The sequence below is a fragment of the Nerophis ophidion genome, linkage group LG21, assembly GCF_033978795.1.
Source record: "Nerophis ophidion isolate RoL-2023_Sa linkage group LG21, RoL_Noph_v1.0, whole genome shotgun sequence".
NCBI lineage: Eukaryota > Metazoa > Chordata > Actinopteri > Syngnathiformes > Syngnathidae > Nerophis > Nerophis ophidion.
This window is the reverse complement of record NC_084631.1, coordinates 24,760,638-24,785,637: the sequence shown is the minus strand read 5'-3', so window position 1 is coordinate 24,785,637 and position 25,000 is coordinate 24,760,638. Positions and strand designations below refer to the sequence as shown.

The 25,000-nt window shown below is 41.6% G+C and overlaps 1 protein-coding gene across 4 annotated transcripts in view; it reads right to left on the bottom strand.

Moving 5' to 3' along the window:
- mtmr11 (myotubularin related protein 11) overlaps window positions 1–25,000 on the bottom strand; it is a 101,336-nt gene that overhangs the window by 18,296 nt on the left and 58,040 nt on the right. For all 4 annotated transcript variants that reach the window (XM_061882330.1, XM_061882327.1, XM_061882329.1 and 1 more), the window contains 5 exons: window positions 23,481–23,565; window positions 20,706–20,853; window positions 20,540–20,627; window positions 12,764–12,852; window positions 12,413–12,540 (listed from right to left, as the gene is read on the bottom strand). In XM_061882330.1, coding sequence (XP_061738314.1) covers window positions 12,413–12,540; window positions 12,764–12,852; window positions 20,540–20,627; window positions 20,706–20,853; window positions 23,481–23,565 — 538 coding nt within the window. The remainder of the gene's footprint in view (window positions 1–12,412; window positions 12,541–12,763; window positions 12,853–20,539; window positions 20,628–20,705; window positions 20,854–23,480; window positions 23,566–25,000) is intronic.

The window sequence follows — 25,000 nt, the reverse complement described above, 5'->3', positions numbered from 1 at the left end:
CGGCTAATATATGGAAATATAATTTTCTTCCCTAAAACTTAGTGGGTGCGGCTTATATGCTGGTGCGCTGTATAGTCCGTAAAATATACTTGTTAAATACAATTTCTGCCTTGTTTTTAACGAATACTTAGGCGTACTATGCTACTGTACTTTAATGTCAGTCGTTATGGCGGTACTTGGAGAGCAAAGTAGTCTCCGAGGTGGTACTTGGGGACATTTTTTTAAGACAATAGGAACAAGGTAAAATCTGGCATTCAGTGCAGAATATGTAAGTGGCAGCAGTACAATATAAATATATATACAGTGTACCACAAATGTACAAAAATGATTTTATATCAAAAATAGAATAAAATGGACTTTATTGTCATTATATTTGCATATAACGAGATTAAGGACTTCAATTTAAGGTGCGGTGGTGGGAATAAATATGGGATAAAAATAAATTACACAAGAAGTAATAAAGATAAAACTAAGAATTGAAATAAATGGACTACTATCCCAGGGGTGCCCATTACGTCGATCGCGAGCTACCAGTCGACCGCGGGGGGTGTGTCAGATTTCGAGCCAGGCTTTTAAAAAAATAGACCTACAAATTAGTGATCATCAATCTTCACCAAGACGTCACTTAAATGACATTCACGGTACCGGAGGGTCTTGTGAGATGACGCTGGCTGCTGCAAGATCATTATTATGAAAATATGACCGAGAGGAAGGCGAGAAACACTTTTTATTTCAACAGACTCTCGCGCCGTACCTTCCGTCAAAACTCTAAAGGCCGACTGCACATTTCCTATCTTCACAATAAAAGCCCTGCTTCATGCTGCCTGCGCTAACTAAATACAGAGTCTCGGAAAACTGGCGTGCACAAGCGATCCCTCAGAAAGCTGGCGTGCACAAGTGATGTGCACGCCAGCTTTCCGAGACTCTTATTTTGTTAGCGCAGGCAGCATGAAGCAGGGCTTTTATTGTGAAGATAGGAAATGTGCAGTCGGCCTTTAGAGTTTTGATGGAAGGGACGGCGCGAAAGTCTGTTGAAACAAAAAGTGTTTCTCGCCTTCCTCTCTGTCATTTTTTCATAATAATGAACTGGCAGCAGCCAGCGTCATCTCACAAGACCCTCGGGTGCCGTGAATGTCAATCAAGCAAGCTACGGAATTTGCCGCCAATGTTTTTCTTGTAAAGTGTATGGAAGCTGGATGAATTAGATGCCAAAAACCAACCACTTTCATGTGGTATTGTACAGAAAGGACAACTTTTTTTCTCCTCCATTTGAAAATAATAAATAATAATAAATAAATGGGTTGTACTTGTATAGCACTTTTCTACCTTCAAGGTACTCAAAGCGCTTTGACACTACTTCCACATTTACCCATTCACACACACATTCACACACTGATGGAGGGAGCTGCCATGCAAGGCGCCAACCAGCACCCATCAGGAGCAAGGGTGAAGTGTCTTGCTCAGGACACAACGGACGTGACGAGGTTGATAATCGGTGGGATTTGAACCAGGGACCCCCGGGTTGCGCACGGCCACTCTCCCACTGCGCCACGCCGTTATCATCATTACTGTCTGATTCCAATCAATGCAAGTCATCAGAATCAGGTAATACACCAACTTATATTCTTGTCTTTGTGAAAGAAAGACATCTATATGTGTTACACATGCTTGTATTATCATTAAACACATTTAACTTGTTTACAAAAATGTCTCTTTCATAAATAAATAAATATAAATGATATATATAAATGAGGTAGATCCCCTCGAGTTGGTCAATTGAAAAGTAGCTCGCCTGCAGAAAAAGTGCGGGCACCCCTGAACTATCCAATAAAAAAATTGGCTATACTGTACAATATACAAAACAATATACAAAATACTGTACATTATACCAGTGGTTCTCAAATGGGGGTACGCATACCCCCGGTGGTACTTGAAAGTATGCCAAGGGGTATGTGAGATTTTTTTTAAATATTCTAAAAATAGCAACAATTCAAAAATCCTTTATAAATATATTTATTTAATAATTCTTTAACAAAATATGAATGTAAGTTCATAAACATGTTCCATAAATATTGATGTTAAAGATTTATTTTTTTTGTGAAGAAATGTTTAGAATTAATTTCATCAATCCAGATGGATCTCTATTACAATCCCCAAAGAGGGCACTTTAAGTTGATGATTACTTCTTTGTCTAGAAATCTTTATTTATAATTTAATCACTTGTTTATTTTTCAACAAGTTTTTAGTTATTTTTAAATCTTTTTTTCCAAATAGTTCAAGAAACACCACAACAAATGAGCAAAATTTTGCACTGTTATACAATTTAATAAACCAGAAACTGACGACATAGTGCTGTATTTTACTTCTTTATCTCTTTTTTTTCCAACCAAAAATGCATTGCTTTGATTAGGGGGTACTTGAATTAAAAGAATGTTCACAGGGGGTACATCACTCAAAAAAAAGTTGAGAACCACTGCATTATACAGTAGATAAAATAAGCAGATTAAGTAGATTATATGTGAATGAGATAAGATACTATCTGCCTTGCTTTTCTGCGCGGTTTAGTTCTTTCAGCAGTGACTCATTTTTATAGCGCGCGTGTGTGTGTGTGTGTTTGTGTCATCTGCCACAGATGAGGAATGTGCTGTTGTGTGTCTGTGTGACAAAAACAACAACTTTGTGTGGGAGTTTTTAACATCCAATGATAAACTGTTGACGATGAATTCAGAAAAGTAATCATGTCAACATTAGTTCATCCACAGGCATTGAAAAACAGTTGTAACCAAGATTTCCAGTGATTTACGCAAAAGGTAAGAACTGATACCAATGAGGCAGAACCTGGTCACGTTTGGTGAACTTTATCACCTTCATTATGTCAAGTATTGTCTATATCAGTGGTTCTCAACCTTTTTTCAGTGATGTACCCCGTGTGAACATTTTTTTAATTTAAGTACCCCCTAATCAGAGCAAAGCATTTTTGGTTGAAAAAAAGAGATAAAGAAGTAAAATACAGCACTATGTCATTAAATTGTAAAACAGTGGAAAATATTGCTCATTTGTAGTGGTGTTTCTTGAACTATTTGGAAAAAAACATATAAAAATAAATTAAAACTTGTTGAAAAATTAACAAGTGATTCAATTATAAATAAAGATTTCTACACATTTACGTAATCATCAACTTAAAGTGCCCTCTTTGGGGATTGGAATAGAGATCCAATTGGATTCCATCCATCCATCCATTTCTACCGCTTATTCCCTTTCGGGGTCGCGGGGGGCGCTGGCGCCTATCTCAGCTACAATCGGGCGGAAGGCGGGGTACACCCTGGACAAGTCGCCACCTCATCGCAGGGCCAACACAGATAGACAGACAACATTCACACTCACATTCACACACTAGGGCCAATTTAGTGTTGCCAATCAACCTATCCCCAGGTGCATGTCTTTGGAAGTGGGAGGAAGCCGGAGTACCCGGAGGGAACCCACGCATTCACGGGGAGAACATGCAAACTCCACACAGAAAGATCCCGAGCCTGGATTTGAACCCAGGACTGCAGGACCTTCGTATTGTGAGGCAGACGCACTAACCCTTCTTCCACCGTGCATGAACTTAATTCTAAACATTTCTTAACAAAAAAAAATAAATCTTCAACATCAATATTTATGGAACATGTCCACAAAAAATCTAGCTGTCAACACTGAATATTGCATTGTTGCATTTCTTTTCACAGTTTATGAATTTACATTCATATTTTATTGAAGTATTATTCAATAAATATATTCATAAAGGATTTTTGAATTGTTGCTATTTTTTAGAATTAAAAAAAAAAAAATCTCACATACCCCTTGGCATACCTTCAAGTACCCCCAGGGGTACGTGTACCCCCATTTGAGAACCACTGGTCTATATTGTTACTCAAAATGGTCCAAAAAGCCAATAAATCAGCCTATGAAGAAGGAGGGATTTGCTGTGGACTTAAAAAGGACTATTTGCGAGGAGTACGGCACATTTACGACAACATCATGGGGCATTACAGGCTAATTTTAAAGCGCTGCCGAAAACAAGGCACGCTGGACAGATTCCCGGTGCAGCGAGGACTGAGTGCAGCCCAGCCTGGTCCGAGTCGCACCAACACAAAAAGATGAAAGAAGTGGGAACCCCAAAAGAACAAGGATCCTTCTCCGCCACTCCTCTCTCGACCTCTCTCTCTCTCTGTATTCATCATCATCATTTATCTCCTCTTCTCCCTTGCACGCCACAAATATTCACCAACAAACGGTAAAAATAACAACATGGTTGTTAAAGGCCTACTGAAATGAGATTTTCTTATTTAAACGGGGATAGCAGGTCCATTCTATGTGTCATACTTGATCATTCCGCGATATTGCCATATTTTTGCTGAAAGGATTTAGTAGAGAACATCCACGATAAAGTTCGCAACTTTTGGTCGCTAATAAAAAAGCCCTGCCTCTACCGGAAGTCGCAGACGATGATGTCACATGTTTGATGGCTCCTCACATAATCACATTGTTTTTAATGGGAGCCTCCAACAAAAAGTGCTATTCGGACCGAGAAAACGACAATTTCCCCATTAATTTGAGCTAGGATGAAAGATTCGCGTTTGAGGATATTGATAGCGACGGACTACTAGAAAAAAAAAAAAAACGCGATTGCATTGGGACGGATTCCGATGTTTTTAGACACATTTACTAGGATAATTCTGGGAAATCCCTTATCTTTCTATTGTGTTGCTAGTGTTTTAGTGATTTTAATATTACCTGAAAGTCTAAAGGGTGTCTTGACGTGCAGTGTCTCAGGGAAGTCGACGGCAGCTATGGACGGCACAAGCTCAGCTTTTCTCCGGTAAGAACTGACTTTTTAACCACAATTTTCTCACCGAAACCTGCTTGTTGACATGTGGTCGGGATCCATGTTCTCTTGATCCATAGGAAAGTTTCACTTCCAGGAATTTTAAACATGGAATCACCGTGTGTTTGTGTGGCTAAAGGCTAAAGCTTCCCAACTCCATCTTTCTACTGTGACTTCTCCAATATTAATTGAACAAATTGCAAAAGATTCAGCAACACAGATGTCCTAAAAACTGTATAATTATGCCGTTAAAGCAGACGACATTTAGCTGTGTGTGTGCGCAGCGCTCATACTTCCTAAAAACCTGTGACGTCTTGCGTACACGTCATCATTACACGACGTTTTGAAGACGAAACTCCCGGGAAATTTAAATTTGCAATTTAGTAAACTAAAAAGGCCGTATTGGCATGTGTTGCAATGTTAATATTTCATAATTGATATATAAACTATCAGACTGCGTGGTTGGTAGTAGTGGGTTTCAGTAGGCCTTTAACGTTTTGGAGTGCACCAAAAGAGACTTTTGTGTGTGTTGAGAGTTCAGCTTACAGCTGATGTTGTGTTTGTTAAGAGATTGTAAATTGGTTATAAGTGAGTTATACTTATGGCGCTTTTCTACTTGCAAGGTACTCAAAGTGCTTTGACACCATTTCCACATTCACCCATTCACACAGTGATGGCGGGAGCTGCTATGCAAGGTTCTAACCACGACCTATCAGGAGCAAGGGTGAAGTGAAGTGAATTTATATTTATATAGCGCTTTTCTCTAGTGACTCAAAGCGCTTTACATAGTGAAACCCAATATCTAAGTTACATTTAAACCAGTGTGGGTGGCACTTTACGTGTCTTGCCCAAGGACACAACGGCAGTGACTAGGATGGCAAAAGCGGGAATTGAACCTGGAACTCTCAAGTTGCTGGCACGGCCGCTCTACCAAGCGAGCTATGACGGCCCCAAGTGTCCTGCTCAAGGGCACAACGGACGTGAGTAGGATGGCAGAAGACGGGGATCGAACCAGGAACCCTCAGGTTGCTGGTACGGCCGCTAAACCCTTTGTGTCAAAGTGTGAATTTTTGTGAATTATATTTATATAGCGCTTTTCTCAAGTGACTCAAAGCGCTTTACATAGTGACACCCAATATCTAAGTTACATTTAAACCAGTGTGGGTGGCACTGGGAGCAGGTGGGTAAAGTGTCTTGCCCAAGGACACAACGGCAGTAACTAGGATGGCACAAGCGGGAATCGAACCTGCAACCCTCAAGTTGCTGGCACGGCTACTCTACCAACCGAGCTATGCCGCCCCAAAGTCAAGAATGAATTATCTACGACCCTCGGGATGTTATTTGATTTGTATCAGAACCGGCCCGCAGGCCACAGCCACCTGCTGCTGTTTTGCACGCGCCAATACTCAATCAGTGTTGGCGCTAGGAATTTTTAAAATGGGGTCCCAAGGACCCCATCAAGTCATAAAAATAGGGTCCCATAGTACATTTTTGGGGTTCCAATTTTTTGTAACCGTTTTGAAAACAAATGATAAATGTATGCATTATCCTGTTATATCTCACATTATATATTGTGTTTTGGAAAAAGGTTGTCATAAACTTTACTTAGTTCATAAAAACATTTTTTTCTATGTATAAACATCCATTCACTTTCGTATTTCCTTCATGGATCTAAACTTTACCACTGCCGGTATTTTTTTCTATATTTTTATTGTAGTATTTTCAGAATGTGTTTGTTCTATTTTTGGCCAAAGTAAGACAAAGAAAAAGAATCTGAAGTTGTCATTATTTTTTAGTTTGAATGCCATAATTTTGATAGTTCAGCCCACGTGAGCTAAAATTAGTTGGACACCTCTGTGCTATACCAACCGAGCCGTGCCGACCCCCAAATGTGTTTGTCAATACTTTATTTAGCCATTTTATGTACTGTTATGGTTTTGTATTATTGAGCCTCCACCCCCATTCCCTCCTCAAGAGTTTGTTAGACCCACTCGACGTCCATTGCATCCGGTTTCCCCTAGAGGGGGTGGGGGTCACCCACATCTGAGGTCCTCTCCAAGGTTTCTCATAGTCATCCACATTGACGTCCCACTGGGTTGTGAGTTTTTCCTTGTCTTTTTGTGGGCTGTGAATCGAGGATGTCGTTGTGTCTTGTGCAGCCCTTTGAGGCACTTGTGATTTAGGCCTATATAAATAAACATTGCTTGATTAAGATATTGTATTGCTTTTGGTTGTAATTTTTACTCAAGTGCAACATTTTGCTAAAAGACAAAGTATATTTTATTATTTGTTTTACTTAACTTGGGGATTTGAATGTTTTCATTCCATTTCTAACGTTAAAATACATGAGAAATACAAGTTTATTGCATTTGAAAGGATATACATGCATTGTTGTCATCATCACATCAGTGGTTGATTTGGTCTCAAAAAATAATGCCAATAATATCGTTTATCGGCAATAACTTGTAGGTCAATATATAGTCAAGCGGAATTTGGGATCGCCCCAGTTCTAAGTACATTCATACTGTCTTCAAAGTGGTGTTGTCCCAGTACCAAAATGTATTTCGATACTTGTCTAAATAAAGAAGACCACAAAAAATTGCATTATTGGCCTTATTTTACAGTACGATAAACATATGTTTCTTATTGCAAGTTTCTCCTTAAATAAAATAGTGAACATACAAGACAACATGTCATTTATTAATGAGTAAGCAAACAAAAGCTCCTAATTTAGGTGCTGACGTATGCAGTAACATATTGTGTAATTTTTCCATCCTATTATTTTGTCAAAATAATTTAAGACAGGTGGTAGAAAATTAATTATTAATCTACTTGTTCATTTACTGTTAATATCTGCTTACTTTATCTTCTACATGTTGTATCTACACTTCTGTTAAAATGTAATTATCAATTCTTCTTCTTTTTGGATGCTTAACATTAGTTTTGGATGATACCACAAATTTGGGTATCAATCCGATACCAAGTAGTTACAGGATCATACATTGGTCATATTTAAAGTCCTCATGTGTCCAGGGACATATTTCCTGAGTTTATAAACATAATATAGGGACGGCGTGGCGCAGTGGTAGAGTGGCCGTGTGCAACCCGAGGGTCCCTGGTTCAAATCCCACCTAGCACGAACTTTGTCACGTCCGTTGTGTCCTGAGCAAGACACTTCACCCTTGCTCTTGATGGGTGCTGGTTGGCGCCTTGCATGGCAGCTCCCTCCATCAGTGTGTGAATGTGTGTGTGAATGGGTAAATGTGGAAGTAGTGTCAAAGCGCTTTGAGTACCTTGAAGGTAGAAAAGCGCTATACAAGTACAACCCATTTATTTATTTATTTATTAATACATATTAAAAAAATAAACAAAAAAAGGACCGGTACTTTTTAGAGGCGTTATACATGCAGTACGGAATATGATTAATTAGTATTGCGGTACTATACTAATACCGGAATACCGTACAACCCTTCTTCAATGTGTGCATTTTCTTTTTTTTTTGCTAAACTAGGGACTTTTTTTGAGGCTCGGACCAATTATTACCGTTTACATCGTTTCCCATGGGGAACTGACTTCACTATATGAACTTTTCAGTTTACGAACCATGTTCATGAATTTGTAAATGGATGTTCCACTGCACTGCAGGTGCACTTTGATAAAAACTGCTGCACTTTATATACTTCTGCACCTTAAAGGCCTACTGAAACCCACTATTACCGACCACGCAGTCTGATAGTTTATATATCAATGATGAAATATTAACATTTCAACACATGCCAATGCGGCCTTTTTAGTTTACTTAATTGCAATTTTAAATTTCCCGCAAGTTTCTTGTTGAAAACGTTGCGGAATGATGACGCGTACGCGTGACGTCAAGGACTGTCAGGAAATATTAGCGCTGCACCAAACACGGCTAAAAGTCATCTCTGTTCAAGGCGTAATTACACAGTATTTTGGACATCTGAGTTGCTGAATCATTTGCAATTTGTTCATTTAATAATAGAGACTATAAAGAACAATGCTGTTGGTGGAAAGCGGTGTATTGCAGCTGTCTTTAGCACCGAGACACAGCCGGTGTTTCTTTGTTTGTTGTGAAGCTTTAACACAGAGCGGTCAAGCGAACATGTTTCTCTACGTCAACCAGCTTGTTTTTGGATGGGGAAATTGTGATATATATCTTACCGGGGAAATCATTGGATTATTCGTCGTCCTGCGGCAGCTGTTAAAAAGGCAGCTGTGAGCTTGGCTCCTCGGCTTCTCTCTGAGACACTTCGTGTTCACCGCAGCCATCCGACCTCGAGGTATGTTTTTACAATCTTTAAAATCTCACTAAAACACTATTAAAACAATAAGCAGATAAGGGATCTTCCAGAATTATCCTAGTAAATGTGTCTAATTACATCTGAAAACGCCGTCGTTTTTTTTTCTTTCTAGTCCTTCACCATCAATATCCTAATTCACGAGTCTTTCATCCTCGCTCAAATTAATGAGGAAATTGTCGCTTTCTCGGTCCGAATTGCTCTTACTGCTGGTAGCTTTCATTAAAAACAATGTGAATATGTGTGGAGCCCTGCAACTCGTGACGTCACGCGCACATACTTCCGGTAAATGCAGGGCTTTTCTATTCGCAACCAAAAGTTGCGAACTTTATCGTTGATGTTCTCTATTAAATCCTTTCTGCAAAAATATGGCAATGTCGCAAAATGATCAAGTATGACACATAGAATGGACCTGCTATCCCCGTTTAAAATAAAAAAATCTTATTTCAGTAGGCCTTTAAATGAAGCTGCTAAAATACTGTAACTTGACCGCCAACTGATTTGTAATTCACATACCCTCTATGAATTGTACTTATATTTTTAAACTGTTTATCATTTTGTAATTTTAATATTGTTGTGTATTTTCAATCCTGTGTAATTTTATTGTGGAGGTTGGATGCCCCATAAAAGGATTACAGATGGAAATTAGCATGGTGCTAAATCCGGTGCAGGCATCTTCTTAAAGGCCTACTGAAACCCATTACTACCGACCACGCAGTCTGATAGTTTATATATCAATGATGAAATCTTAACATTGCAACACATGCCAATACGGCCTTTTTAGTTTACTAAATTGCAATTTTAAATTTCCCGCGACTTTCTTGTTGAAAACGTCGCAATGATGACGCGTACGCGCGACGTCAAGGACTGTTAGGAAATATTAGCGCTGCACCAAACACGGCTAAAAGTCATCTCTGTTCAAGGCGTAATTACACAGTATTTTGGACATCTGAGTTGCTGAATCTTTTACAATTTGTTCATTTAATAATGGAGACTATAAAGAACAATGCTGTTGGTGGAAAGCGGTGTATTGCAGCTGCCTTTAGCACCGAGACACAGCCTGTGTTTCTTTGTTTGTTGTGAAGCTTTAACACAGAGCGGTCAAGCGAACATGTTTTCTCTACGTCAACCAGCAAGTTTTTGGATGGGAAAATTGTGATATATGTCTTATCGGGGAAATCATTGGATTATTCGTCGTCCTGCAGCAGCTGTTAAAAAGGCAGCTGTGAGCTTGGCTCCTCGGCTTCTCTCTGAGACGCTTCGTGTTCACCGCAGCCATCCGACCTCGAGGTATGTCTTTACAATCTTTAAAATCTCACTAAAACACTATTAAAACAATAAGCAGATAAGGGATCTTCCAGAATTCTCCTAGTAAATGTGTCTAATTACATCTGAAAACGCTCACACTGCCGCCGCCCGAAGCCGTCGCTTTTTTTTTCTTCTAGTCCTTCACTATCAATATCCTAATTTACAAATCTTTCATCCTCGCTCAAATTAATGGAGAAATCGTCGCTTTCTCGGTCCGAATTGCTCTTATTGCTGGTAGCTTTCATTAAAAACAATGTGAATATGTGTGGAGCCCTGCAACTCGTGACGTCACGCGCACATACTTCCGGTAAATGCAGGGTTTTTCTATTCGCAACCAAAAGTTGCGAACTTTATCGTCGATGTTCTCTACTAAATCCTTTCTGCAAAAATATGGCAATGTCGCGAAATGATCAAATATGACACATAGAATGGACCTGCTATCCTCGTTTGAATAAAAACATCTTATTTCAGTAGGCCTTTAAATGAAGCTGCTAAAATACTGTAACTTGACCGCCAACTGATTTGTAATTCACATACCCTCTATGAATTGTACTTGCATTTTTAAAGTGTTTATCATTTTGTAATTTTAATATTGTTGTGTATTTTTAATCCTGTGTAATTTTATTGTGGATGTTAGATGCCCTATAAAAGGATTACAGATGGAAATTAGCATGGTGCTAAAACCGGTGCAGGCATCTTCTTAAAGGCCTACTGAAACCCACTACTACCGACCACGCAGTCTGATAGTTTATATATCAATGATGAAATATTAACATTGCAACACATGCCAATACGGCCGGTTTAGTTTACTAAATTACAATTTTAAATTTCCCGCGGAGTTTCTTGTTGAAAACGTCGCGGAATGATGACGCGTATGATGACGCGTGTTTGTGACGTCTCGGGTTGTAGCGGACATATTAGCCCAGCACCACACACGGCTAAAAGTCGTCTCTTTTCATCGCATAATTACACAGTATTTTGGACCTCTGTGTTGCTGAATCTTTTGCAATTTGTTCAATTAATAATGGAGACTATAAAGAAGAATGCTGTTGGTGGAAAGCGGTGGATTGCAGCTGTCTTTAGCACAGAAAAACAGCCGGTGTTTCTTTGTTAGTTGTGAAGCTTTAACACAGAGCGGTCAAGCGAACATGTTTCTCTATGTCAACCAGCAAGTTTTTGGATGGGAACATTGTGATATTAAGTTGGCTCTTACCGGAGACTTCAGCGGATTATGCAACTTCCTCCTGCAGCTCAAAAAGGCAGCTGTGATCTTGGCTCCTGCATTGGCTTCTCTGAGAGACACTGGCATTCACTGCAGCCATTTGACTTTCAGGTATGACTTTACATTCTCACTAAAACACTATTAAAACAATAAACAGAGAAGGGATCTTCCAGAATTATCCTAGTGAATGTCTCTAGTTACATCTGAAACGGTCCCACTGCCGCCGCCTGGAGCCGTCGCTTTTTTTGTGTGCTTCACTCTAACTTTCCTCATCCACAAATCTTTCATCCTCGCTCCAATTAATGGATAAATTGCCGCTTTCTCGGTCCGTATAGCTCTTGCTGCTGGTGGCCCACATTATAAACAATGTGAGTATGTGAGGAGCCCTCACAGCGGTGACGTCACGCGCACATCGTCTGCTACTTCCGGTAAAGGCAAGGCTTTTTTATTAGTGACCAAAAGTTGCGAACTTTATCGTCGATGATCTCTACTAAATTCTTTCAGCAAAAGTGTGGTAATATCGCGAAATGATCAAGTATGACACATAGAATGGACCTGCTATCCCCATTTAAATAAGAAAATCTCATTTCAGTAGGCCTTTAATGTCACTGCACATTGTCCTTCAAATAAACAAATGCAAACAAACAAGCTCTTCTGTATGTTCATTGTTGTGCAGTGCGTGTGTGTGTGTCTTACCGCCTAGACAGAGAGAGCGCAGGCGGCCGTGTGCCAGTTGGATGTCGGCCGGCGACGGCAGCTCTTCTCCCAGCTCCACGACCACACACAAGGAGGAATGGCTCCCGAACAAAATGAGCTCCAGGTTCCTGCAGAACACACACAACCCCCCGCCCTTGGTCAACCTTTCGCCGACACACCAGACATGGCACTAGGATGACTCTCCCAAGAGGATGAAATGAGCCGGATGAGTCCACCCGAGAACACTAAAAAGACACGAGCTAACTGAGAAGGATCTGTCGTTTACGTGTGAAGCGTCTGTGAAGTGAAATAATAATGTCTCCTTAGGTGGCGGACAGAAAAGTTGTGCACCTGATGTCGTCCTTCTCGTGGTAGATGTTGTTCTGGAAGCTGGACATTCGCAGGAGGTCGCTGCCCCTTGGGTGTCGCCAGCACCAACGCTGTGGAGGATAAAGTCATATTTTTAAGAACATCTTTTGCAGTACTTGTGTTGCGTCAAAACTGTGCCAAAATCTGGTGCATTGAAAAAAAAAACCCTCCTTGCCCGTGTGTGGATTTTTTTTGCATTTGCCTATGTCTAGGGGTCGGCAACCCAACATGTTAAAAGAGCCATATCGGACCAAAAATACAAAAAAACGAATCTGTCTGGAGCGGCAAAAAATTAAAACCTTAAATAAGTGTAATAATGAAGGCAACACATGATGTAAATGTCCATATTAGTTGTATCAGTCTACTATCAAAATGACTACGTGATGCAAATCTTCATTAATCTATTTATTCTACACATTTTTACAACATTGGAAAACATTAATACAACTTCTCGGAGGGTAAGATAACTCCTGGAAAAGACGTTTCCAGTGAGGGTTGGACTCCGCCAAGGCTGTCCTTTGTCACCGATTCTGTTCATAACTTTTATGGACAGAATTTCTAGGCGCAGCCAAGGCGTTGAGGGGATCCGGTTTGGTGGCCACGGGATTAGGTCTCTGCTTTTTGCAGATGATGTGGTCCTGATGGCTTCATCTGACCGGGATCTTCAGCTCTCACTGGATCGGTTCGCAGCCGAGTGTGAAGCGACCGGAATGAGAATCAGCACCTCCAAGTCCGAGTCCATGGTTCTTGCCTGGAAAAGGGTGGAGTGCCATCTCCGGGTTGGGGAGGAGACCCTGCCCCAAGTGGAGGACTCCAAGTACCTAGGAGTCTTGTTCACGAGTGGGGGAAGAGTGGATCGTGAGATCGACAGGCGGATCGGTGCGGCGTCTTCAGTAATGCGGACGTTGTATCGATCCGTTGTGGTGAAGAAGGAGCTGAGCCGGAAGGCAAAGCTCTCAATTTACCGGTCGATCTACGTTCCCATCCTCACCTATGGTCATGAGCTTTGGGTCATGACCGAAAGGATAAGATCACGGGTACAAGCGGCCGAAATGAGTTTCCTCCGCCGGGTGGCGGGGCTCTCCCTTAGAGATAGGGTGAGAAGCTCTGCCATCCGGGAGGAGCTCAACGTAAAGCCGCTGTTCCTCCACATCGAGAGGAGCCAGATGAGGTGGTTCGGGCATCTGGTCAGGATGCCACCCGAACGCCTCCCTAGGGATGTGTTTAGGGCACGTCCAGCTGGTAGGAGGCCACGGGGAAGACCCAGGACACGTTGGGAAGACTATGTCTCCCGGCTGGCCTGGGAACGCCTCGGGATCCCCCGGGAAGAGCTAGACGAAGTGGCTGGAGATAGGGAAGTCTGGGCTTCCCTGCTTAGGCTGCTGCCCCCGCGACCCGACCTCGGATAAGCGGAAGATGATGGATGGATGGATGGAACTTCTCGGAGGGTAAGATAACTCCTGGAAAAGACTGGCTTAGAGTGGCCAAAGGTGTAGTTGTGTGTCCATCCATCCATTTTCTACTGCTTATTCCCTTTGGGGTCGCGGGGGGCGCTGGTGTCTATCTCAGCTACAATCGGGCGGAAGGCGGGGTACACCCTGGACAAGTCGCCACCTCATCGCAGGGCCAACACAGATAGACAGACAACATTCACACTCACATTCACATACAAGGGCCAATTTAGTGTTGCCAATCAACCTATCCCCAGGTGCATGTCTTTGGAAGTGGGAGGAAGCCGGAGTACCCGGAGGGAACCCACACATTCACGGGGAGGACATGCAAACTCCACACAGAAAGATCCCGAGCCCGGGATCGAACCGTGACTACTATTGTGAGGCAGACGCACTAACCCCTCTGTCACCGTGAAGCCCGTAGTTGTGTGTGCTTAAGTTAAAGGAAATGGCAGGCTGTCTTCTTCTAATGGATTTGTTACGATGTTCCAAGCTAAGTAACGTTTACTGTGGTCTGGAACAACATGGCACACAAACAACTATCAGAAATGCAGCCAATATTACATACAGATAATGTGTCATGTGGCATGCAAATATAATTGAAGTACACAGAAAAATTAAATAACCTCAAACATACCTACAGACAGGGCATCATAATTCTAGCCTAATTAGCAAGTTAGCATGGATTAGCTTGCAGTCATGCAGTGACCAAATATGTCTGATTAGCACTTCACACAAGTCAATAACATCAACAAAGCTCACCTTTGTGCATTCACGCACAGCATAAAACATTTTTGGACAAAATGAGAAAAAAAGGAGTGGCATAAAACATGTCTTTCTGTGACAGCGTCGGAGGGAGTAATACATGTAAACAAAACGGTGAGTTCAAGGACCGCCGAAATTAGTAGGACAAAACGGCGCACGCCAAATACTCTCAACATTGAAGCATGTTTAATATAAGGAGTGAGATTTCTAACAATTTAAAAGGTTTGTGTCATGATTGTCCTCCTACAGAAACCATATTAAAACAAAAAACATATTTTTCCATTTTCATACATTTTTGAAAAAGCTCCAGGGAGCCACAAAGGCGGTGCAAAAGAGCCGCGGGTTGCAGAGCCCTGGCCTATATAACGCAACATTGCAATTGCAGTCCATCCAGAAGAAAAAAACGTCAATAATCGATCTTTAATGGCATCGACTTGTTAGAAGTTATTGTTAAAGATGTTTAACACATAGTCATTTCATACTTTAATACAACGTTTATTAACCATAGTGTTGGATCAAAAAGTATGTGTTTGTCAGCTGTGGTCCATATGGGCTGCAGAGGTACTCAGTTGTGACACACTTTTCCACCACTCTTGGCAGTAATGGCGACATCAAACAAACAGGAGAAATCTGGAGATAAAGTCAGAGAAGTTTCTTAAGTGCAAAAATTATGACTAAAGTGGTGAAGCTGTATTTACTTTGAAAAACATCGCTAAAACATCTATGTGCTCTCTTAAAGTGTTTTTTTGAGACATTTTGATCTCGAAGTGTTTCGCAAAAGCATGATGGAAACACTTTTTTCGCATCACCGAAACACCGATCCAGCGGGGCACAGGTGCAAGACAACTAGGGCAGACTAGTCTCCGTCTCGCATCCAATCGGTCGGCCGGGGCGAGCGAGACTTGTGGATTCCTTCCCGGTGATAGAGGTTCACCCGCAGGCTCGTAGAAACCCATATTGCCCGAAAAATGTTGAGGGGGGCTTGAGGACGTTGCCTTTGAGCAATCACCCACTACCTTCGTCTTCTATTGAGATCACGACGACAGCTAATCTAACTATAAAATTCCTGCGGAAATTTAGATGTGCCTGCTATCTATGCTCTGGACCTCTGGTTGGGGGTTGCCGGAAGCCGGCATACTTATTAGATCAGGGGTGCCCATTACGTTGATCGCGAGCTACCAGTCGACCGCGGGGGGTGTGTCAGTCGATCTCCAGCCAGGCTTTAAAAAAAAATAGACCTAAAAATTTGTGATCAGCAATCTTCACCAAGATGTCACTTAAATGACATTCACGGTACCGGAGGGTCTTGTGAGATGACGCTGGCTGCCACAAGATCATTATTATGAAAAAATGACAGAGAGGAAGGCGAGAAACACTTTTTATTTCAACAGACTCTCGCGTCGTACCTTCCGTCAAAACTCTAAAGGCCAACTGCACATTTCCTATCTTCACAATAAAAGCCCTGCTTCATGCTGCCTGCGCTAACTAAATACAGAGTCTCGGAAAACTGGCGTGCACAAGCGATCCCTCAGAAAGCTGGCGTGCACAAGTGATGTGCACGCCAGCTTTCCGAGACTCTTATTTTGTTAGCGCAGGCAGCATGAAGCAGGGCTTTTATTGTGAAGATAGGAAATGTGCAGTTGGCCTTTAGAGTTTTGACGGAAGGGACGGCGCGAAAGTCTGTTGAAATAAAAAGTGTTTCTCGCCTTCCTCTCTGTCATTTTTTCATAATAATGAACTGGCAGCAGCCAGCGTCATCTCACAAGACCCTCGGGTGCCGTGAATGTCAATCAAGCAAGCTACGGAATTTGCCGCCAATGTTTTTCTTGTAAAGTGTATGGAAGCTGGATGAATTAGATGCCAAAAACCAACCACTTTCATGTGGTATTGTACAGAAAGGACAACTTTTTTTCTCCTCCATTTGAAAATGTGGGCGTTATCATCATTACTGTCTGATTCCAATCAATGCAAGTCATCAGAATCAGGTAATACAGCAATTTATATTCTTGTCTTTGTGAAAGAAAGACATCTATATGTGTTACACATGCTTGTATTATCATTAAACACATTTAACTTGTTTACAAAAATGTCTCTTTCATAAATAAATAAATATAAATGATATATATAAATGAGGTAGATCCCCTCGAGTTGATCAATTGAAAAGTAGCTCGCCTGCAGAAAAAGTGTGGGCACCCCTGTATTAGATGGTGCCGAGTGTCTGAATCCGTGAGTTTTAGGTGTAACTGTACAAAATGAGCCACAGAGCTATCCTAAAACAGTAGTATGTTTACATAAAAATTATAACACTTAGCATGTGTGCTAATGATAGCATGATAACATTCAGCCTGTTTCATATACCAAGTTATATGACTCAGAGGTGTATGGCTGCGGAAATCAGATGAAAAAGTGGAGAAATGGCTGAGTTAAAGGGAGTAGGAACATAAGAATTTTGGTGTTTTTGTGGTTTTTGGCGCCGACATCTTGACTTTGGAGTCAATGAGAGAGTTAGCCGACTTTCTTGGCTTTGAGGGCCACCAGAAGCCAAATGAGACACATGACCTCTATAAAAGTGACATTTTCTAAGAAAGGACATGTGTCGACGTTTTCACCGAAACACGACAGTAGGAGTGTAACGGTACGTGTATTTGTATTTAACCGTTTCGGTAGGGGGGTTCCTGTTCGGTGCGGAGGAGTACCAAACGAGTTCCAAACGAACATATGAAGTAGCCGCCTATGCTAAAGTCTTAAGCTGCTCCGCTCCAATCTGCCTCTTTCTTCTCCACAGCACCCAGCATTGTCCCTCCCACACAACCATCTGATTGGTTACAACCGTAGCGATAACAAGCCAATCAGCAGTGCGTATTCAGAGCGCATGTCGTCAGCGCTTCAGCGTCCAGCAGATAGGTGTTTAGCAGGGGAGCAACGGACTCTTCCCGAATTATACTAAACATTTCCAAGTCAACTGCTTTCTAAACATCACTATGAGACTGTTGACCTTCTAGAAACAAACTCGCAGTCCTGGTTTGAGGTGAAGGCTAATTAGCTTTTAGCGTAACGTTAGCTCATTCTGCGGTGTGTGTGTGTGTGTTACGGACAGTGTTGATCGAGGTGTGTTGAAGCAGCAAAAAAGGACATTATGTTAAATGAAGAGTTTCTGTCTCTGATAGTGCATATAATAATGTAAGTGCATCATTAAGCCTACATGAACTCCATGGTGTTCAGGGATGAATAGTCTCTCCTATTGCTATTGTACTATTTTTCAGCTATAGTTACATTAATCATTAGTAATGTAGCAGCCTAGTTTTGAATGGCAGGGTCCCTGCTATCACATGTTGACAAATATATAACATTTACGTACATAATAAAAATTTAACTACAGGCTTCCCCAATGCTGTAATCAATTAAGCATGATGAGTTGACTTAAAACTGTTTAATGTTTCACTTTTTATATGTAGAAAAAAAGTTGTGTCATTTTATTTCATCTAAGCAACAACTTGAGGCAGTTTAATGTGGATTAACGTGGGCAGAATTATTATAGTCTTACCAATGTTAAAAGGATCAAGCCATTGTTTACAAATTTAGTAAATAAATAACCAAATAATTTATATTTTGTTGTTTTCTTACTGTACCGAAAATGAACCGAACCGTGACCTCTAAACAGAGGTACGTACCGAACCGAAATTTTTGTGTACCGTTATACCCCTACATGACAGAGCCATAAAAGAAAAGCAAATTTTCAGGGCTTCTACTGTACGCTTTAGTAAATTAGAGAGTACGCCATCTGCTTTACTGGAGGAAGTCCGAAGGCCCTCGCCTCCTTCCGATGGCGATCAATCCAAAACCAAACATTGGCCGTCAAAACTCTTTAGCCGGGGTTAAAGTACACAAGTGTGTGAACAAAATGAGACATTAAGCACCGAGCTACTTGAAAGTATGGCTGAGCTACAAAAGGAGGTCATCCTGCAGGTTGCCGCGTTCTGCTGGCAATATCCGCCATCATAAAGGTTGTGTAACTATTTAATTGGCCCATAGCATTTCGTTTTCGGACTAGCATCGCTATGGTAAAAATAAATGTTCCCAACTTAAAGTATCGCCGTCTACGCGAACCAGACCTTTCCGACAGTATAACATATGTGGGGGTTCGTTGACCGGTTCGTCTCGTATTAAGCGTTAGAGAAATGTGCGTAACAAGAATAATAAAGTTTCAAATATGAGAAATAATAATATGGGCTGCTTGCATAGCAGCAGGCCCATAATAATCTTCCTGAAACTGGAGTCTCGCGGGATGAGATTTTACGAGAACTACAGCTCATGCCGCAAAACAGACTTCAATAGAAACACCTGCAAGTCGCAAATGTACTTTGTCGAAATGATAGAAATATTGCTTTTATTTTGCGAAAAACAGCAATGGAAACGCAGCTATAGATTTCTTGCAGGGTTGTCACAGCATCTTTAAAGGCCTACTGTAATGAGATTTTCTTATTTAAACGGGGATAGCAGGTCCATTCTATGTGTCATACTTGATCATTTCGAGATATTGCCATATTTTTGCTGAAAGGATTTAGTAGAGAACATCGACGCAAAAGTTTGCAACTTTTGGTCGCTAATAAAAAAGCCTTGCCTGTACCGGAAGTAGCAGACGATGTGCGCCTGACGTTTCGGGTTGTGGGGCTCCTCACAACTTCACATTGTTTATAATCATAGCCTCCAGCAGCAAGAGCTATTCGGACCGAGAAATTGACAATTTCCCCATTAATTTGAGCGAGGATGAAAGATTTGTGGATGAGGAAATCAAGAGTGAAGGACTAGAAAAAAAATAGTAAAAAAAAAAAAAAAAAAAGGCGATTGCAGTGGGAGCGATTCAGATGTTATTAGACACATTTACTAGGATAATTCTGGAAAATCCCTTATCTGCCTATTGTGTTGCTAGTGTTTTAGTGAGATTAAATAGTACCTGAGAGTCGGAGGGGTGTGGCCACGGGTGTGTTGACCGCGAGTGTCTCTGAGGGAAGTCACGCAGCTGCAGCAGGACGGAAGCTCCGCTGATGTCTCCGCTAAGAGCCGACTTATTACCACAATTTTCTCACCGAAAACTGCCGGTTGAAATGTGGTCGGGATCCATGTTCGCTTGACCGCTCTGCTCCATAGTAAAGTTTCACCTTCTGGAATTTTAAACAAGGAAACACCGGCTGTGTTTGTGTGGCTGAAGGCTAAAAGCTTCCCACCTCCATCTTTCTACTTTGACTTCTCCATTATTAATTGAACACATTGCAAAAGATTCAGCAACACAGATGTCCAGAATATTGTGTAATTATGCAATTAAAGCAGACTACTTATAGCTTGGATCGGGCTGGAAAATAATGTCCGCTACAACCCGAGACGTCAAACGCACGCGTCATCATACCGCGACGTTTTCAACACGACACTTCGCGGGAAATTTAAAATTGCAATTTAGTAAACTAAAAATGTGTTGCAATGTTAATATTTCATCATTGATATATAAACTATCAGACTGCGTGGTCTGATAGTCTTTAAGACTCACAGGGATGCGTCCGTCGTTGAAGTGGGCGAAGCTTTTCTTCAGCTCGGTGTCTAGAACCTTCTGAGGAACCACGATAAACCTTGGCAGACTAAAGAAAAGACTTGCATTAGCGCTGTCAGCTTATTGACCAAAGTGGGCTTGTGGTCATAAACAAAGCGTGCCGTACCTGGTGGACATCTCAAAGCGCTCGTTGACAGAACTGACTCTCCAGCCGCTGGCGCCGCACCGCTCCACCTCCTGTTCCAAGTCGGACGTCGACTCGTACCAGTTCATGTGGGCGTCCCGCCGCCGGTTGCTAAGAAACTGCTTCAATTCTGGAGGGCAAAGAAACCTATGTGATAGCTTAAAATGGCAAAACTCACTACTGACTGTTGAATAGGAGAACTGTGGGGTGTTGTTTCTAAATGCCCCCTGTATGATTAGAACCATAGAACAGTGTTTTTTAACCACTGTGCCGCAGCACATTAGTGTATTGTGAGATATTGTGAAAATTATGCAACTTCACCTAACTGGTCCAAAAAATATTTTTTGCAAATCAATAACTATAATCTGCAAATAATGTGCCGTTGCTTAGTGTCTGTGCTGTGTAAAACTCGGCAGGGTGACCGTGTAATACTCCATGTCAGTAGGTGGCAGCAGGTAGTTAATTGCTTTGTAAAAGTCGGAAATTGTCGGGTGAGACAAGGATGGTTTGTCCATCCATCCATCCATTTTCTACCGCTTATTCCCTTTCGGGATCGCGGGGGGCGCTGGCGCCTATGTCAGCTACAATCGGGCGGAAGGCGGGGTACACCCTGGACAAGTTGCCACCTCATCGCAGGGCCAACACAGATAGACAGACAACATTCACACTCACATTCACACTCACATTCACACACTAGGGCCAATTTAGTGTTGCCAATCAACCTATCCCCAGGTGCATGTCTTTGAAAGTGGGAGGAACCCGGAGTACCCGGAGGGAACCCACGCATTCACGGGGAGAACATGCAAACTCCACACAGAAAGATCCCGAGCCTGGATTTGAACCCAGGACTGCAGGACCTTCGTATTGTGAGGCAGACGCACTAACACCTCTGCCACCGTGAAGCCCAGAGGATGGTTTGTTGTGAGACCAATATGCAGACCACTGCGGGAGGTAGCGTGCAGGTAAAAAAGGTATGTAATCCTTAAAACAAAAATGAACAAAAGGGAAAGGAAAAGGCATTGGCTATGCAAAATGAGAGTAAAACTGAACTGGCTACAAGGTAAACAGAAACTGAATGCTGGACGACAGCAAAAACTTAAGGTGTCCACAAAGTACATCCGTACAAGACATGACAATCAACAATGTCCACACAAAGATGGATGGCAACAATGTAAATAGCCTTGCTTGCTAACACAAAGCAGGTGTGCGGAATAGCTCTCAAAGGAAGACAGGAAACTGCTACAGGAAAACATCAACAAAACAGGAAGGGCCACCAAAATAGCGCAAGACAAGAAGTAAAGCACTACACACAGGAAAACACCAACAAACTCAAAATAAGGCACGACGACCTGGTGGAGTTTCACTTTTTTACGTTTTCTGTTGGTGGTGTGCCTCCGGATTTTTAAATGAAAAAAAATGTGCCTGGCCTCAAAAAAAGGTTGAAAAACACTGCCATAGAAAGGCTAACAGAGCAGTGACCCCACACTGTGCACCCCATGGCAGAGTTGAGCTGGGGGTCGTCTCGTAAGCTATTTCCACAGTGGGGAGAGGGTTTGCATTATTTATCCTACAGCTGACAGTCACAGCCTTGCTAGCGTTGGCATGGCTCACATTTCCTCAACTGGTCAAAACTTAATAGGAGGAGAGTTTGCTTTTGATTAAGACTCTTCATTTAACCCAAGGGTCGGCAACCCTCAGCTCTTTTGGAGCTTTTTCTAAAATGTTTGAAAATAGAAAAAGATGGGGGACCAAATATATGTTTTGTTTGAATATGGATTCTGGAGGAGGACCAACATGACACAAACCTTCCTAATTGTTAAAAAGCTCACTGTGTTGATCCTTCCCTGATGAGAGCTCCGTTTTGTCCGACTAATTTCAGCAGTCCTGGAACTCACCATAGTTTGTTTAAATTTACAACTTTCTCGGACGCTGCCACAGAAAGACGTGTTTCATGCCACTTCTTCCTTGTCTCATTTTGTCCACCAAACGTTATATGCTGTGCTTGAATGCACAAAGGTGAGCTTTGTTGATGTTATTGACTTGTGTGGTGTGCTAATCAGGCATATTTGGTCAGTGCATGACTGCAAGCTAATCCATGCTAACGTGCTATTTAGGCTAGTACATATTACATCATTATGCCTTGTTTGTAGGTATATTTGAGCTCATTTAATTTCCTTTACTTACGTCTTTTGTGTTTCTTTTGTTTATATTTGCATGTCTCCTGGCACATTACCTGTATGTAATATTGGCTGCATTTCTGATAGCTGTTTGTGTGCCATGTTGTTCCAGACCACAGCAAACGTTACCCAGCTTGCAAAGATTGTAATGAATCCATTAGAAGACACCCCACAGTTTCCTTTAACTTGGACACACATCTATACCTTTGGGCATTCTAAGCCAGTCATTTCCAGAAGTTATATGACCCTCTGAGAAGTTTTACTTATGTTTTCCAATGTTGTAGAATAAATATTACATTTCAATGTTTCTATCAACAAAGATTTGCGTCAGCCTGCGACACACAGTCCTTTTGATGGTAGGCTAACATAACTAATATAGACAGTTGCCTCTTGTGTTGCCTTCATTATAACACTTATATAGGGCTTTTTATTTTTTGCGGCTCCAGACACAAATTAGTTTTTTGTATTTTTGGTCCAATATGACATTTTCAACATTTTGGGTTGCCATCCACTGGATTAGCACAATGTTTATTATTGTGCTTGTAGGCTGCGGTGGTAAATTGCGTGTATGGTAACTTACCTACGCTACCAAGGGCAGCGTTCTGGAAAGACAAAACCGACCCTGGTTTGAGAGGCTGGTATGTTTTGGCGATGGTGTGCGTCATCTGAGGAGGGAAAAAACAACAGTCAGTTTTAGGGATGTATACTGAGTAATGGTATATTTTGGTACCGGTTCCGTTAAAATTCAGGACCAATGATACCTTCATCTGTATTTTTTTTAGATCTGGCTGACCAGGGTAATCTCGACACACCCACACATGCATAAAAAGTCACGGGTAGGAACTGATAATCAGTTTGAAATATTGACAAATAAGGAAGCAACACCATAAAAATCAATATTGTCTCTTCGACTACACGCACATTAATGAGTTAAGTTCGTTTGACTTGAATGCACTTTGCTCAAGACCACCTATACCGCGCTTCAACAGTCTTCTACTGGGGCGTATAGCTCGGTTGGTAGAGTGGCCGTGCCGGCAGCTTGAGGGTTGCAGGTTCGATTCCCACTTTTGCCATCCTAGTTACTGTCGTTGTGTCCTTGGGCAAGACACTTTACCCACCTGCTCCCAGTGCCACCCACACTGGTTTAAATGTAACTTAGATATTGGGTGTCACTTTGTAAAGTGCTTTGAGTCATTCGAGAAAAAAGACCTATATAAATATAATTCACTTCACTTCACTTCCACGCCAAAATGAATCCTCTTTAAAAAATTAAGTAATATAATACTCCATAAAATATCCGCTGACTGGTCTGTAGTCGCCGTCTGACATCTCTACATCGCGCCGTGTTTGTACATCTAAACACACCCTGCTTAAATGCACACCCACCCAACATGCTAATTGATTGTACAGATTTAACATTACTGGGGGGCGAGCGCCCCCTAGAGGGCCGCCAAAAATATGGGATTGTCAGCTGTGGTCTGTATGGGCCGCAGTGGGACTCAGTTGTAATACAGTTTTTCACCCCTTGTGGCAGTATTGACGATATCAAACAAACAGAAGAAGTCTTCAGCTAAAGTCATAGATACGTTTTTTAAGCGCAAAAATTATGACTAACATGGTGAAGCTGTATTTCCATTTACGCTTTAATACTATTGACAGTTTAATTAAGAACCATATTCATAAGAACTGTACATTCCAGACTATAAGCCGCTACTTTTTTACTACATTTTGAACCCTCCGGTTGGAGGGTTCAAACAGAGCTGCTAATTTATGGATTTTTCTTGGCTGACGGCCAATAAATATTTTTTTTTTTTTTTTTTAATACAATTTTGCTATGGACCCCATCCTTATTTACACCAATTACAGTGGGAAAGGGATTAATTTGGCCTCATTTGTCACGGTTTATCTGACAAATGAAACGTGAAAAATTAGAGGGTGAACTATAGCCACCAGATGGCAGTAGTGTTAAATATCTTAAAATGTGTTTTGTGGAAACTCCAGCGTTCACCACAGTGCCAGTTGCTATGTCGAGTGGCGCTTTCCATCATTTTCAGCATTGCAAAATGATGAACCCTTGCCCCCTGACCCTCCTTCCTCTCA